At 36.8% G+C, this 16,809-nt stretch overlaps 2 protein-coding genes across 3 annotated transcripts in view; one reads left to right on the top strand and one right to left on the bottom strand.

The window, feature by feature from the left end:
• Window positions 1–16,809, bottom strand: part of LOC131436412 (serine/arginine repetitive matrix protein 2) — a 76,085-nt gene that overhangs the window by 57,179 nt on the left and 2,097 nt on the right. The window lies entirely within an intron of this gene.
• LOC131436413 (uncharacterized) lies at window positions 3,167–5,281 on the top strand. 2 transcript variants are annotated; one of them, XM_058605132.1, is made up of 4 exons: window positions 3,167–3,374; window positions 3,456–3,601; window positions 3,947–4,083; window positions 4,368–5,281. In XM_058605132.1, the coding sequence occupies exons 2-4, from the start codon at window positions 3,466–3,468 to the stop codon at window positions 5,136–5,138; spliced, it is 1,044 nt and encodes a 347-aa protein (XP_058461115.1). In that variant the 5' UTR covers window positions 3,167–3,374; window positions 3,456–3,465; the 3' UTR covers window positions 5,139–5,281. The 2 variants fall into 2 exon arrangements, with proteins under 2 accessions (XP_058461115.1, XP_058461114.1); XM_058605131.1 differs by having other exon boundaries at window positions 3,168–3,601.

Here is a 16,809-nt window from a genome sequence, read left to right on the forward strand (position 1 = left end):
AAAGTTTTAAACCCTGCTCGATCAACATTAAAAATACTCGAATGAGATTTGTTCAGAAGTAAAAATACACTTTCATTTCTATCTTGAATACAAAGATAAAACCCTTCTTTATCCACCTAGTGGTGTGATAATGCCTTTCTCTTTCTTCAAAATAGTCTCATGATTTTTTTTATCTTTTTATAAACTAATTTCTGACACTTATTTGGGTTCATTTTTGAGTTTGATTTTTGACTTTGAGAAGAGTGATGCTAATCTAAAAAACCCTTCTTAGTCCACTTAGTGGAACTTTCATAGATGTTGAAAAATCACCATAGGTACATGAATTTCCGAAATCGAAAAAAAATTTTTGATGCCAAAAGTCGAGATTTAGCGTCATCTTGAAAAAAAAAAGTCGATTTTTTCAAAAAAAATTTTTTGAGATGACACTCAATCTCGACGTTTCATGCAATTCTAAGACGTTTGACATCAAAAATAATTTTCAGTTTCGGAAATCTCATGTACTCCCCCCTATGTTAATTTTTCAAGATCGAAAATTTTCAAAAATTAACCGCCGGGTAGCACCCCTAACCTATGTCCGATTTAGCTCAAATTCCGCATGGGGACTTTTTCGAGGTGCTTAAACTTTTGAACAATAGCATTTAACGAAATTAGAGGTGATCCCAAAATGTTGGCACCCTTATATACATTAGAGCGATAAAAAACCACGTGCTTTGTCGGTTACGTCACTTATACCATTATATCTCCTGAACCAAAAGTCACAGTCATTTGATGTTCGAACTTCACCAATAGCCCAATAGTAGCTTTCAACTTTCACAGACATTGCTGAACCAATTTCAACAAACTCAGGCTCGTTTGAAATCTTTTTTTGAATAATTGGTCCAGTTAGAAGATAAAATGACTATCACGTCAGATTCCAAATATTAAATGGTACAAGCGACGTAAGCGACAAAACGCACTTTATTTCTTACCACTCAATTTTCTCGGAAATGGCTGAACCAATTTGCTTGTTTGAAAGGTACAATTGGGCCATTGATCAAATTCAAAGATCAAATTGTTGTTTTCTGGTTCTGAAGATATAATGGTATAAGTGACGTAACCTACTAAACGCCTACCTACTTATTAAAATCACATGTCATGTATGTCTAATTCGTCCAAAATCGTCAATCATCACACGGTTGCGCTCACCATTCAAGTAATGTTCATCCCATCGTCTCCTTTGAAGAAGTACGGCCCGATGATGCCACCGGTCCATAATCCACACCAAACAGTGACTTTTTTGGGATGCATTGGTAGCTCTTGCAATGCTTCCGACTGGCTTTAAAAGATTTGTAGAGCAAGCTGCGAAGGTACTATGCTATGCGAACAAAAAAAAGAGAGTACAACGACAGGCGACAATTGGAAAAAGGAAAGTAATTCCCAAATTCAAAATACAAAAGGCTGATTTTTTTTGCTTTTTTTAAATAGAAGATCTTTGCGAACAGATTCCGCCGGCAAACACGAAAGGTCCAAATAGATATTATTGACAAATTGTGATATTGAACCATCTTAGTTAGACCATCGAATCAAAAAAAAAAAAAAAACAATAGAATTTCATTGTTATAACACAGGTAACTTTCGATTCTATGTAGGAATTAGCTTCCTTTCCAATGGTTCTTTGATTTTTACGTGGGAAAAATTGCCAGCGCATAGAAAATAAATTAGCTAGAATTTTGAGGGAGCAATGGGAAGTCCGAGGCATCCACTTATATTTAAAAATCGACAAGTCCGTACGTCCACTAATAAATCACAAAGTATAACTATAGGTCTATTTCAGTTTAGTTCGGCTATTCTCAAGAAAAAAAAAATGAAAACGGTTAAAATACGACAATACATTTTTTTGTTTTCATTACCAAAGTACGAATGCTTAACGACACAGTTACAATAACGTGTGATGTCTGAGAAAACATAACGGACATCGTCATGAGATTTCCAAAGTTGTGCACTGTTGAACATTGCTAATCAGCCATCCAATCTGCACAGAAATAATTGAATCGTGGAATCATCTCTTACTAATGAAACTCATTACTGACACCACGCCCAATGATGAATGACGAAGAATCAAATCCTATTATTTTTTTTTGCAAAACTTGACGAATGGTACTGAATATGACCGATCTATGTGCTACTGATTTCTATTAGATCTAGAAACACCCTTTTTTGTATACGACGAAAATAAAAAAACTAATTAAAACACAATCCAGCTTATATGAGATGGAAAAATCTATCACAATCAGCTAATTGTTAGACGGCATTTCTTTGCGTAAGCAAGGGGTTCAAACTTCAAGTAGGCATTAATAATTCTATTTCAGTCAGATAAATCATATTACACTCCGTATGGAGAGTTGAAAGATGCTTTGTATATCCCGGTAGTAGTATACATATAGGCAATTTTGTTTTTTTTTACAGTGAACATGCCAAATACATACAAGTAGAATCTCGGGACTTGTAGACGCCATTATCCATTCCGCGTCGTTCAAATGAAATCCAGTTGAACACAAAGAAGACTACGTACAACATCCAACTACGAGTAGTAAATTTTACTTCGGCAACATTATTAGCCTTTCTTATGGATGGGTACCGTAAAGCAGAGTGTATTCGAAGGGGTATTCCACATTTTGCACGGGTAAATGTAAAATACAATAAAAGGGAAGAAACTAGTTTTTTGGCTACCTGTATTTTTGATTAAAAACTCATATTGCTATGATTCTCAATCTTGTGTAGAGTAATCAAAAAATTAAGGTTAAAAAGTAAAACAATAAACAAAAACTTTTTAAAATTTTATGTTTACGAAACAAAACAAACAAATCGAAGCAACCGTGTTATTTTAAACACTCCGTCTTACGGTACGCATGTACGAAAGAGATCTAAACAAGTCATTCCCCTTCATCACACGGGCAGTATACATTTTAAAATGAACTTTATCTCTTCCATTCGAAATACCCAATTTCCTTCGCCTGCGTCTTCCCGTGGCCCAACCACGAACCCGACCCCGACCACAGACAGAACAGAGCGCACACATAGCACCAGATCGAAACGGACATTTGAATATAACATTTTACTATTATATCGACTATCGAGGGTACAGCATTTATTGTTATTATTATTATTCCTTCAACGTGCCGTGCTCTCCGTTTGGCTCTCGCTGTTCAGAACAGATTTATCGTTTGTTTCTTTCTCTAATGCCTGGATGCCGTCGGAGAGAGCGAGAGCGCCAACCTATCCGGTACAATAATAATAAAATTCAACAGTCACGTACGGTTAACTACCAGGCAGCTAGCATGTACGACTAAAAGCGACGAGGGTACCAGTTTATTTTCAGCAGTGGTCGAAGTTTGGTGTGTATGGTGAATTTTACTAGCGAGCGCCATTTTTACTTGTAGCTAAATTCCAAGGCATACTTTGTTTCACCCTCCAAGGAGGAAAAAAATGACTCACAATGCTAGTCAGCACCAACCGGCGGATAGCTTCAAACAGGATCTGGACGATTTCGAACGGTTCGCTCTGGATAATCTGGTTGTGAACGAATGGGGTCTTAAGGCGGCCACTTTGAATCGGTTAATGTGTGAGTATTGAATTTGTGTTTTATCATAATTCTAGTCGCGTTCAATTTTACCAGTGTCTGTTTTTCGTACGTACGCGCATGTCACTGCTCTCCGGCTGTCGGACAAAAATGTGCTGACAGTGCCGAGAGCCGTAGTTGCTGCTGCTGCAGCTCAGCAAGCAAATTTTAAATGTTCAAACTTATCACACTTGAGCATAAAGCATCATAAATATTAATATAACTGCTCTTGTTCGAATCACGTTTTTATTCCGCCTGCCTTCGCAATTGTGTTTCTTTTCCGCTACCACCTGGCCGCTGGGTTTGTGCTACACCGTCATCGTCGTCATCGTCGTCGCCGTTAACAAGACTGCGGAGTTTCGGTGGAATGTCTGGAGGTGATTGAAGAGCGGGATTTGAACGATATCTTCAGCGATGAGCGAACCATTGGACAGAAGATTTTGCTTAGACACCGGCTGCGCGAGTGGCGACGAGGACTGCACTGGGTAAGTGCTACTTGAGATTGTTATGTTTTAAAGTTCCATTTGTTAACTAGCTATACAATAAATAGTTAAAGTAGTGTTTCTGAAAAATGGATACGCAATTTATCGATTAGAGATTGGGTACGTGTGTGGTAAAGATAAACAAATTCATTTATAAAAAGTAGATCACACAGAAACATTAAACGTGCGGAAGAGACTCTACAAGTTAAAATCAATCATTTTCTTCTACTAGACAATTTATTCTAAATCCTGGTTATTTAAATAATAATCATTAATCACTTTTGCAGAATTCACCGGAACACCCACCCGTCAAACGTCGTCAGGAGCGAAATTCACTCGATCCGCTGGATCTGGACAAAAAACCTCGCATTTCGACGAGCACCGGCAATCTGCACCGGCTTCCGACCCCAAATGGTATCGTCGTTCCGGACACTCGTAATCCAACCTCCACGATCGCGTCTTCCTCAACCTCTTCCTCGTCTATGCACAATGTTACGGACGCCGGAAACCTGCCGATTCGGATAACTCCCGAGGCACTACAAAGTTTTCTGCAAACGAGCTGTTCCGGTCGTTGGGTATTGAACTGCTTCTCCGAGGGCCAACAGTTGGACAAGAAAGCTCTCACCGAGTTGACTCACGTGGTCGTCGAACCGTTCCTTATGTACAATATAGCATTCACGCATGCACTAATGCGACACTATGCCGAGGTGATTGTGCAGCTGTTTCCTACGGAGCGAATGGAGACGTTCTACTGTCCGCGAAACATCATCCGGAAGAATCCCACGGGGAAACTGTACGATCGTTACGTCAATCAGAGATTACGATATAAAACAAAATTCAACGCTCAGCGGCCAACCATGGTGGACGAGTTCAACCAGCACCGGACATTTGCCGAAATGAGCACCATCGGAGATCCGTTGATGCAACAGCAATATTTGGAATTCGGAATGGACAACTCCCTGCCAAGAGGGGACTATCCAAGTACGCCACCGCAGGTGGAAAGTTTCAGTGAAGAATCTATGAATGTCTACGGGACGGAGGATGTATCGACTCTGTAAGGTGTTCGACCTTAGCACAATAACCATAAAAAACAGTATTAAGAAATAATGGTTTAGTAATCCTCGTTTTAAATATTCTTCTATTTCTTTGAAATAAATTATTTTGCGATTTTAGAAATAATAAAAATCAATTGTTTAAAACATTTAGTCTAACTTCTAATCATTTAAATCAAAACGAACTACCTTTCTTCAGCTTTATACTATTATGCTGTTGACACTAATCAGAGCTTGAACATATGACAGACTATTTCAGACTAAGTTCGGTAATTAGACTATTTGGTAAAATTCTGCCATTCCAAATACAAAATTCACCTATTCGGCTTCCAAACGAACAATCAAAATTCATGCAAAGGAATTATGTTTACAGTAGAGATGACCGAGTTTCGGGTATTTTTACCCGTACCCGACGAGTACGGGTACAGAAAAAACTTGTTTGTCGGGTTCCAGTAACGATTTTTTCATTTTAAACGGGTCGGGTTCGGGTAGTGGAGCCCGACTATCAAAGTTTTTTCGGGTTCGGGTCGGCTACGGGTAAAGATTTTTATTTTTTAGCGGGTGCGGGTTTAGAAGAAAATTTATTCTCGGGCTCGGGGGTCGGGTCCGGGTAATCTTATTTCATTTTCGATCAAGTACGGATCGACTTCGGGTCCAAGAAATCGCAAACCCGACCATTTCTAGCTTACTATCAATTTCCTCGAACAACTCTCGTTCTTATTACTTATCATAATCGGAACTAAGTTTAGAAGTTTAGTTCTCTTGCCGATGGCAACAGCAAAACATATATGTGCCATTTTCTTAGCAAAACCTTTATAAAGTTTCGGAAACGCCTGAGTATCGGAAGGTTCATTTCTCAGTTCTCCATCTTTTTTTCGTAAACGGAATTGTCGATGGTCTTACAACTTTCTGTCGGTATAGTGCCTGCTTCAAGATTATTTACCTTGGATAATCTGTTCGTTTCAATTCAATTCTCTTGAATGGGAAATAAATGGGTGGTATTTTGAAGGTACGCTGTCGTTGTTTTAACGCCGTATTATCAAATCGATAAGCAACGAAAATCGTACATTTCGCTTTGCGCCGTTAAAGAGGCATCAAATTTTCCAAGCTACGAGAATCGATGTTTTTTTTTGTTTTTTATTTGGTATTTTTTTCAGACCTTCTTGCGTATTTTTACCTTTTTTTGTATATATAAAAAAAAGATATATAATTCGCTCATACTTTAGAAAAAATTCGGAGGGCCGAATGGTGTGTGTGTGTATGTGTGTGTGTGTGTGTTCCCACACTTAGATTCCGCACGATAAAAGCTATCCAACAAGCCATAGATTGTTAAAAGTCGTCTATTTTCAACGGAGATATCGACATTTTTGTGTAAACCACTTTTTGCTTTATTCCTGTAGTAGAAGTTTTGAGCGCCGTATGATGAAGCAACATGAAACGCAATTTTTTATATTGTTACATACAATTGTTTCTAAGTACCAAACATATTGTGTACAGCATTCTTTTTCATGACATTTTGCCTAAGACCGATTTTAGCACGGTTCGTTTTTGGCAACATAAGGGGAACGTGCCATTTGAGCCAATTTGTTCTGATACAGCTCTTCAGGTGAATTTAACTGACTTCGGCTACACCGATTTTCGAATACCGCTTCCAGTATCGAATCATTTCTTAAAGCTCTAAAGTGGAAATGCTTAAAGCTCTAAAGTGGAAATGCTTCGACATCTCACGGAATGTTCAATTGATTGTCACACGTTTAGATTCAAATTCGATCCGATTTGAAGTTTCTACATTACATGGTAATGAGTGATTAGAATTTGAAATTGTCTTTCAAAACGACGGTCATTGCGATAAAATAAAAAAAAGGTATCATCTCACTACTAGGTAGATTAAGCACGTTTTTATTTTGGATCTCGTTGTTGCCCTTTTTCTTGGGGGAGGGGAGCTTCCATTTCCATCCAACGAAGATTGAGGGGTGCTTTGGTCGTGGCTTCCGTTTTCTTCTCGCTCTTATTCACAGTCTTGTGTTCATTGCTAGTTGCTCTAGATACGTCTTGTTGGACATTGATTGCAGCTGCTTGCTGGCTTTATACTGAAAGCGTTTTTGAAGCAGAAGTACAGGATTTACTTATTACCGTTGCTGAACGGTTGTCCTTGTCTTTGGTTGAAGACGTCCTTTTCGCAGTGTCAGTGTAGGATTGACCGTAGTGAGCAGAATGTTCACAAAACTGACATGTAGTCAGCTGATTCTCATAGGTAACCAGCGATTTACAAGGATGCCTTCCGCCCTGACTAGAGATGGTCGGGTATCGGGTATTTTACCCGAAACCCGACCCGTACCCGTACCCGACGGGTTTTTGGTCGGGTACGGGTAAAAATTTTTATTTTCAATCGGGTACGGGTCGGGTACGGGTAAAAAAAATTTACTGCTTACTCGGGTACGGGTCGGGTCGGGTAAAAAAATTTACTACTCACTCGGGTACGGGTCGGGTACGGGTAAAATTTTTTTTCTGGTCGATTACCCGACCATTTGTACTTCACATAAATATGTTTACACGTTGACGAGAATTTTTTACTGCAAAACAGTTGTTCCGAAAAATAAACAATTTGATTCAAGGGGTTTTGACATTCGCGCCTAGAACCAGACCTGAAAACTGGCATCTTTTTCCAGAAAAAAACATTTCTTTTCTTCATTTAAAAAAAAAAACGATCAATCATAGTTACGTGAAAAGTTATGTGAATATTTTCCACCCTACTTTTTTATAACATATTTAATAAGATATACTGCCTTAGCTCTAAGATGTTGCGGTCAGACCCTACTTTCCACGTAGGTTTTAATGGACTGCCATTTTAAAGCTGTTTAATGCACAATCCAGTAAAAATTATTTGATTAATATACAAAATGTAGTGTAGTACTCATATCACATTCAGATACCAGAAAACTGTTATTTTAAATATGGTTGGAGATTTTCAAAATTTACATATAAATCATTAGGATTCTAACCATAAAAACATGAACATTTATTTCAGAAAATCTGCATAGAAGTTCTTCTTATTCTTCACTTCTGGGTGGTGTCACCTCACTTGAAATGACACCGATTGATGGCACAGCAAGTTGAGCTATATTACCAGTTCGATGTCAACATTTCATAAGGGCACATAAACCAATGAGAGTTTATCTTTGTTTACTTTCTCTTTTGTGAATATCTCCTTAATTTTCACGTGTACCTACAAAGTATTCGTGTAGAATGAAAGATAATATCTACATGTTTCCAACATTACCAAATATGTAACGAACGTTTGTATAATAACGCAGATATAGTCGAAAGAGAAAGTAAACAAAGAAAATCTGTCAATTGTTTTTAGGCCTTTTTGAAATGTTGACGTCGAGTTAATTTACGTTTCTTTTCACTGAAAATCTCGATGCGTGACAGTCGCAAAAGTACGGGTGAAAATCTTTTCACGCGAAATGCTCAAATGAGGGTTCCAAGGGAGGTGGAACAGAAGTTCAATGGCTGTAAAAACCACCAGCTCCCGTTAACATCGTTGGTGTGGGTTTGTAAGGCTTACAAAACGGGCATATTTGACAGATTAATTTAAATCAAAATGATAATTCATTTTGCTTTGTAGTAAAAAAAATGTAACCAAAAAAAATTTCTCACAAATGTTCAAACTACTTACACTTGAAGGACTCACAGTTCACCATTTTCAAAATTGAATTTTTCACACCGGGAATACACGTGAATTATTTGATGTTTGGTCAATTCACGTAAACGAACCGATGATTAATTTTAGGGGATGTTCGTGATTTTTCAAGTGATTCTAATGTGAATTTTTATTTGTGTGTCAAGATAATGAGCACGCTTACTTGTGGTTCTAAAGAATTGGATCAAAAGTCGCACTGTTTCGTAAAAACCATACCTACCCAAAATAAAATACAATGGGTATTACGACATTTTGGATATATATGCTTCTCGAAAAATTTGAGTAGATATTACTCCTTTTTGTTGACATTTGTAAATGAGTATAAAGTACCAAAGACATTGGAAATCTATTCATGCTTCACAGTGTATTTATATGTTTAAATGTAAACAAGCATTTTAATGTATTTTACTGACAAACTAGAGCCTGATACGCTCTATCTAGCTCGCTATCTAAAACACTATTTTTTTCCATCCTGAATTTTGGTAAACTTTTTACTACTTATTCGGGTCGGGTACGGGTACAGGTAATTTTTAAACGGATACGGGTCGGGTACGGGTAATTTTTTTTTATTATTGATCGGGTACGGGTCGGGTACGGGTAATTTTTTAAATTTTTAATCGGGTACGGGTCGGGTGCGGGTAATTTTTTTTGCTGATCACTCGGGTACGGGTCGGGTTCGGGTATAAGAATTTCTATACCCGACCATCTCTAGCCCTGACCACAAATTACATAACTTCCGCCATACTTCCCTTTCGATGGAAAAGATCAATGTCCTGCGGGGAAGGTCGTACTTCTATGGCATCGTCCACCACGTACACAGAAATTTTGTATTTAACACTGTCATAGTCGACACTGTGCACCTCTTTGTTACCCAAGGCGAATGCAATTACATCTCTTTCACGTTTAAACATAATTTACACAGCAGTGCCGCTTTTACGTAATAATGGGCCTGAAGAAAAGATTTTTTAATGTGCCCCTAGCTAACTGTCTTCTTTTTTTTGCTCGGTTGGTTTTGTCCGCGGTCCCCAAAGACCGTGGGCCCGGGGACACTTGCCCCAACTGCTCCTATGTACACAGAGTTAGACTCCTTGTTGAATTGAATCTCACTAACATCATTAACGTCTAGATGCAATCGTTCTTTAAGTAAGATTTCAATTTCGTTTGCTGCTGGTCTAACTTTGCAGCGTTTGAAATCAATACAAATTGAGTTTGGTCTTGTAGGCCAAGTTTCTAGATTTTGTAAATCGTATTTACCCATTTCATATACTCTATTGTTAACGACACTGTATTGTCTTTGTTTCTGACGTCTCGACCTTAGATTCTTTTCCTGCTAACTCTATCGATATGACTATTTTAGTAGTGTTGTATATATAGATGGATGTAGCAGTTTGCGTTGAAGATTAGATTGAAATAATGATAACACATGGATCAATAAGTCCCGAGACTAAAGCAGAGATGGCGCTCGTAGTAAACCAGTAACCACGTCTTTCTAGAGTACTAACCTTTGCTTGAAACGGGTCAAAATTTTAAGTCGATCCGACCAGAAACAGCTGAGTTATCGAGGTTGGAGTAAAATCGTTTTGTAGTTTGTTTAAAAAATGGAAAAAACCGAGTTTCGTGTTTTGATAAAACATTGTTTTTTAATGGGTAAAAACACCGTGCAAGCGAAGCAATGGATTGAAAAATGTTATCCGGACTCTTGTCCATCAAAAGCAACGATTTGTCGGTGGTTCGCCGAGTTTAAACGTGGTCGTACCGACACAAATGTCGCGGAACGCTCGAGTAGACCTGTGGAAGCCGTTACACCGGAAAATGTGAGTGAAGTGACAAAAATTATAATGAAAGATCGTTAAGTGAAGCTCCGTGAGATTGCTGAGATGACACAGATATCATATGGAAGTGTATTTACTATCCTTCATGAAAAATTGAGCATGAAAAAGGTTTTTTCCAAGTGGGTGCCGCGATTACTTTCGATGGAACAAAAACAGCAACAATGCACCCTGCCACAAGTCGATGAAAACAATGGCGAAATTGAACGAATTGGGCTTTGATCTGCTTCCCCACCCCCCATACTCGCCAGATTTAGCCCCCAGTGACTACTGGCTCTTTGCTGATCTTGAAAAAATGCTCCAGGGAAAAAGATTTGGCTCAAATGAGGAGGTCATCGCTGAAACTGAAGCTTATTTTGAAGCGAAAGATAAATTTTTTTATAAACATGGTATTGAAAAATTGGAAAAACGTTGGAACCATTGTATCACCCTAAAATGTGATTATGTTGATGAATAAAAATTTTTTTTGCAAAAAAAATGTTGTTTCCATTGTTAGTCTCGGGACTTATTGATCCATGTGTTAATTTGCATGTATGTAATCTGTGTCACACGGAGGGCCGAGTGTCATATACTAATCGATTCAGCTCGACGAACTGAGCAAATGTCCGTGTGTGTGTTGTCAACAAAGAGATCGAGATCTCAGAGATGGCAGGACCGATTTTGATCAAACTAGTCGCAAATGAAAGGTCTCCCCGTCACCCTGAACGCTATTGAATGGTTTTGAGATCGGATGTTTACTTTTCGAGTTATACGAAGTTTTATGTCAAAATTTTCAGTTTTTTGACAATATCTGTAACAAACGATCTCGAAAACAGAATATGTTTTTTGGCTTAGATTCCGCAACGGTAATAGCTATCCAACAAGCCATAGATTGTTAGAATCCATCCATTTTTAACGGAGATATTGATATTTTTGTGTAAGCGACTTTTTTTTTTAATCTGACTTCTGGCTCCGGAACTACAGGATGACATATGTAATGAAATTTAAAAAATGTCACTTATTTTGATAGTAGAAGGCTGGAACCAATTTCGTCCATCTAACATTCGAATAAAAGATCTTAAGCTAAAACTGCTTGTTTTCCAATCAGATGCGACTTCCGGTTCAGGAGATACAGGGTGATTAGTGTAAAAATTTCACATAAATGTATAGGTTTTATCGGGTTCACAGATTTTGAGAGTCGACGACCAAATAAACTTATTTCAGTTTTACCGGTATTCGATTTTCGATATTGGATGGCACCAAAAAAATTTATGTGGAATTCTAAGATGGCAACGCTGATTTTCAAAAATTTCAAATCTAATGAAAGGGTTCACAATTTAACTGACTTCGGCTACGATTCCGATTTCCGAATTCCGTTTCCGAAAGTATCGGGAATAGAGACGCTAATATAAGGGCAAAACGAGTTTAATAAACAAAAATTAAAATAAAATTATGGTCCAATGCACAATTGATGGATTTTATTTGATTCCGACTGATGAAATTTTAAAATTCAAACCGTCATAGAAGATGACGATACCAAAAAATCATAAAAGTTGGACTCAAAACTATTTAAATTTATTCGTCATACTAATCCTTAGACATACGAATTATTTTTGGTTACGCTAGTCTCTGAATACCGTTTCTGAAAGTACAATAACTAATGACCAAAACTTTAAAGAGGAATTCACTTCTACATCTCATGGAATGCTTAATCGATTGTCACACGTTTAGATTGAAAGGAATAAATTTAAGGTTTCATACAGTTTCTATCTTCGATTCGTCTTGCAGTTTCAAATTTTAAGACTGTCATTTTAAACGACGGTCATTAAAATAATTTCATGAAAACTAAACACAGCGAAGAATATTCACGCGCAAAACACATGCTGATTGATAAAAAAAAGGTATCATCTCACTGCTAGGTGGATTAAGAACGTTTTATAACTCCTAAACAAAACGGGACGAATTCTCTAGGTTTGTACTTCGAAATACATTGGTATCTTGCTCGATTCCACTTTTTTTTGCTGTCCGCTGTTAACACTCATATCAAGTTTGAGAGTTTTCAATATCGTTATTTATGACTTGCTTTGGGTTGCTTACGGCACATACCATGAATCTCGAAAAGTTTGTGGGAATTCTGTCATTAAAAAAAGTCGATGTTAGGAGCTTTACTTATGATTTACCACACTAAAATCTCAAGCTAGATCCAATATTTGACAATTGTTTAAACAATATGTCGGAAGAAATTAATCAAACTATCCATACTTCATCCTGTGTTAGTACCCATGCTTTGAGGAGGCGTCAAAAAAATTTTCATATAAATTTCGACATGTTGACGAGAGGAAATTGGTAATGAATTGATGGGCCACGAAAAGAGGAGGCTTTGCTATGTTCAAATATATTGATCAGTCTCCGTTAGGATTTCTAGATTTCAATATTGTAGTTGTTCAATACTTTGTTGACTTTGTATCCCTTCCAAACCATTTTTTCATACTCATTGATGGTCTTTAACAAAAGGGACAACTTCGGTAAAAATAAAACACTTTTAAAAGTGAACGGTAATTGGACCGACAAAATATGGAACGATTAGAAAATTTACCTACAAATCATTGGAGCACAGAAAATAATGACTAAATTTTTAGAATACTGGTTCATGTGCGCCATTTTTGCCTTTCTCATATAGGAAGGTAATGCAATCACCTGAAAAATCGACTAGTGAAAATTGGCCCGGAGGGCCAAGTGTCATATACCATTCGACTTAGTTTTTTGTAATATAATAAGAATATGAAAAGTAAGCCTCGATTTTCAGATCTCTTTGGGTGTATCAAAAATATGTCTAAATTTTTCACGAATGTTCATGAATAGTTTATCAACATAGCATAGTAACTACTATGACATGTTCAAACCAAGTTGAAGCAGTCATGTTCAAACCAAACAACAAAACACAAACACATTATTGGACTGAGAGTTGGTAGACAACTATGTAATTTGTATTGAATTGTGGGCATGGAAGACCACATCAAGTTTGCTGATTGATTCGATTTTCCAGGAAGGATTTTAGATCGAAACTTCACGATGCGTAAAATTGACATTGCGGGAAACAAAATCTATCAATTGGTGTGTCCAGATAATGTTTTCTACCAAAATTGCGGGTACCGGATTTCACGGAAGGATTTGAAACTACCGATTCAAGACTGGCAAAAGAAACAGCCAAAAGAAGACTGCCACGAGCATTCCTGAACATGATATTAAGTCCATTATTCGGAATAATTGAAGACATAAGACATTCTAGAAAACATATCAATTTTAATTTGATGACATCATGCAAAATTTAAAGAGTTAGAAGTAATGGCCTAGATCTCTTGCCGCATGAAAATTTGAGCATTACAATTGTTCGTCAAGGAAAAAATGGCACAAGAAGTTATCAATCTTGTTTTCTTAGCTAAAAAAACAATGTCAAACATTGCTAATAATTCTTCCATTTTAAAACATTACACTTTGCACAAGCTGTAATCTCTTGGTCTTGGTTTTAAGACCAACATAAATTTTTCTTCGTCTCATTTGAATACAGCTAATACAATGAAATTTCGTTTCATTCAAAATGTCAAATTTTAAACTTAATTAGAAACCATATAATTGAAGGAACATATTATTACTGTTCATCCTAAAAAGGAAATAAAAACCCGGCCAGCGACCGAAAAGGTTAAAGCCTGGTATAAATAAATGACAATCATTATAATAATAAGACCACTTGAATCACTCCATAAGAAAAGGCCAATCGAATTGGACTAAATACTGATAGGCAAAATACTGATAGCCAAAATTTGAAGCAAAGCAAGGAAAATTAAGGGTAATACAATCCGATGCGGAATTTGACTAAATGGCCTGTTTTACGATCCTACGCACTTTCGCAGAATTCGGTAATTTTTTTTACCAAATTTTCAACAACTGAACGTTCGGTAATTCAATTTATTACCGATCGTTCGGTTATTGCTGAATTGTCAAACAACTACCGTAAACTGTAAACCAAATGGATCTAACGAATGGTTCGGTATTTTTTCATGTTTGTTAACTTTTGGTTAAAATTCTGAATTTGAATAAATTTTCGAATTTCATAAAACAACATACATTGAGCTTACGATAAGGATTTGGATATTTTTCTTAGAAACGAGTGAAGAAATTTCGAACCAGTCGAAAAAATATAAAAAAAGTCTAGAAAAAAAGGAACTTCATTTACCGGTTATCCGGAATTATGAGCGCCTTTCGGAGTATTGCACAACTCTTCAAGTCCACCATAAATATCTCTCGCACGAATTGTATTGACAGCAAGTGTACATAGTGATATGAAATTATTTTCTGTCTATAAGTAAACAAAAAGCTTTGAGTAGTTCTAATGTTTTAAAAACTTGTGCACTTCTACCTCATTCCATTCGACGAACCCTTGAAGATATTTTTTCGTTTGGTTAATAAAAAGACACTTACTGAAAATGTTAATAACTGTTTAACAGTTAGTTTTCACGACAATCAATATTTACAGAAGTTCGGTTATTGGAAGATTATTTTACCATACGGACGGTATGGTTTTTACTGTACTCGGCGACTATTCAGATTTACCGTATGAATTGTATATCTATTTACAGAATGAAAATGAAAACTGAATGAAAACTGATCGTCCGGTAAAAATTTCCATAACTGTTGTAAAATGAAGTTCATGTACCGAAAAATCGGTAATTTCTATTGATTACCAAAAGTTTTCGTCAAAAAAAATACCGAACAACGGAATCGAATCTGTGTGTGCAAACACTAAGAATCCTTTCAAATCAAGACGCGAGCTTACGACATCACTCGGGAACTCTGAACCCCTAACTCTGGGAGCCAAAATTTTAATAGTAAATAATCTGAATATACTCTTTTCTCTAAATTCTTCTCAGTTAGCAATTTTGTTTCACAATAAAATAGAGTGAAGTTTGAACACAAAAACCGTTCAATCTGGCAGACAAAACGGACCTGTCAATTATTTCTTTCAATTAAGATATGTGCCGTTAATATAGAGATGCAAGTAGATATATCATCTCTAGCTTGCATTAATATAGAATAATTCGCATTTCGAATTTCGATGTTGTGAACGTCTTTTGAAAAGAGTTTCCGTCACAAGACTAACTTCTCCTTCGAAATTGGAATTACTTTACTGCCTTATACGTATAACTAATTGCAGTCGAAAGAACAACAAAACCCGAAACTGAGATTGTCGAGCTTGGTATATCCATTTCCGAGAAAATTGAGTGCTTAGAGAAAAAGTGCGATCTTTCGATTATATGGATTTCAAGTAGTTCTATATCGTTTCTACAGATAAAGACAGAGCAAAATTTACGATTCACGATGAAGATGGGGCGATCAACAATTCGGTAGTAACATGTGATTAGGGCATATCGCACGATAGGCCCTTGCGAATGTTACAATGCTCATTGCTCGGCTCTACAACCTTCATTAACACAATAATCTCGTAGATAGAAGCCTAATCTACGAAATTATGCGAAATATGCTTGATTTCCATGTTTAAAACTTGAGTAATGAGCATTATTTTTCATAACTTTCAAAAGGGCATATCGCACGATATGCCCTAATCACATGTTAGTACCGAATTGTCGTTATCATGCAAATCGCAATTCATAATAGGTCGTGCCTTATCCGAAACGGAACTGGACCGGATCCCGTCCGGGTTAACTACTATTCAGACGGTTCGGCTTCTTCCGTCACCGTCACTGGAACGTCAATGTCCGTCACCGCCATTCTGAATCACACGATCCGGTTTCCTTTCCGTGTCCGTCATGTCATTTTCTTACACGCAGAATTTAAAGAACTAAGTTTCGCACAATTTTATTCCACTAATACAAAACCTGGGAGCTTTTGAAGCCAATCGATCCGTTGTTTTTCTATCTTTTAATTGAATAAATTACTTACAAAATAACTAGAAAGAGGAAAAAACAAAACAATCAGTTCCACTCAACAACGTAACGTACTTTGCAAATCTACTGATATGTTTAATTACTTATATGTGGTATATTTCGTTTAAGAGTCAAGAACTCCAACATAAGTTAATTTATTTAAATCTATTGAAGTTGCGTTTAATCAAATGTGTTTTAAGATAAAAATTTGTGAATCGAGATAG

Source organism: Malaya genurostris, chromosome 3 (assembly GCF_030247185.1).
Source record: "Malaya genurostris strain Urasoe2022 chromosome 3, Malgen_1.1, whole genome shotgun sequence".
In the NCBI taxonomy this organism is placed as follows: domain Eukaryota; kingdom Metazoa; phylum Arthropoda; class Insecta; order Diptera; family Culicidae; genus Malaya; species Malaya genurostris.

What these genes read in the sequence shown, in the direction of transcription:
- LOC131436413 (XM_058605132.1), top strand. Translation starts at nt 3,466, where the DNA reads ATGACTCACAATGCTAGTCAGCACCAACCGGCGGATAGCTTCAAACAG. An exon ending in CACTTTGAATCGGTTAATGT is followed by an intron (nt 3,602 to 3,946) that starts GTGAGTATTGAA and finishes GCCGTTAACAAG; the next exon opens with ACTGCGGAGTTTCGGTGGAA. An exon ending in GGCGACGAGGACTGCACTGG is followed by an intron (nt 4,084 to 4,367) that starts GTAAGTGCTACT and finishes TCACTTTTGCAG; the next exon opens with AATTCACCGGAACACCCACC.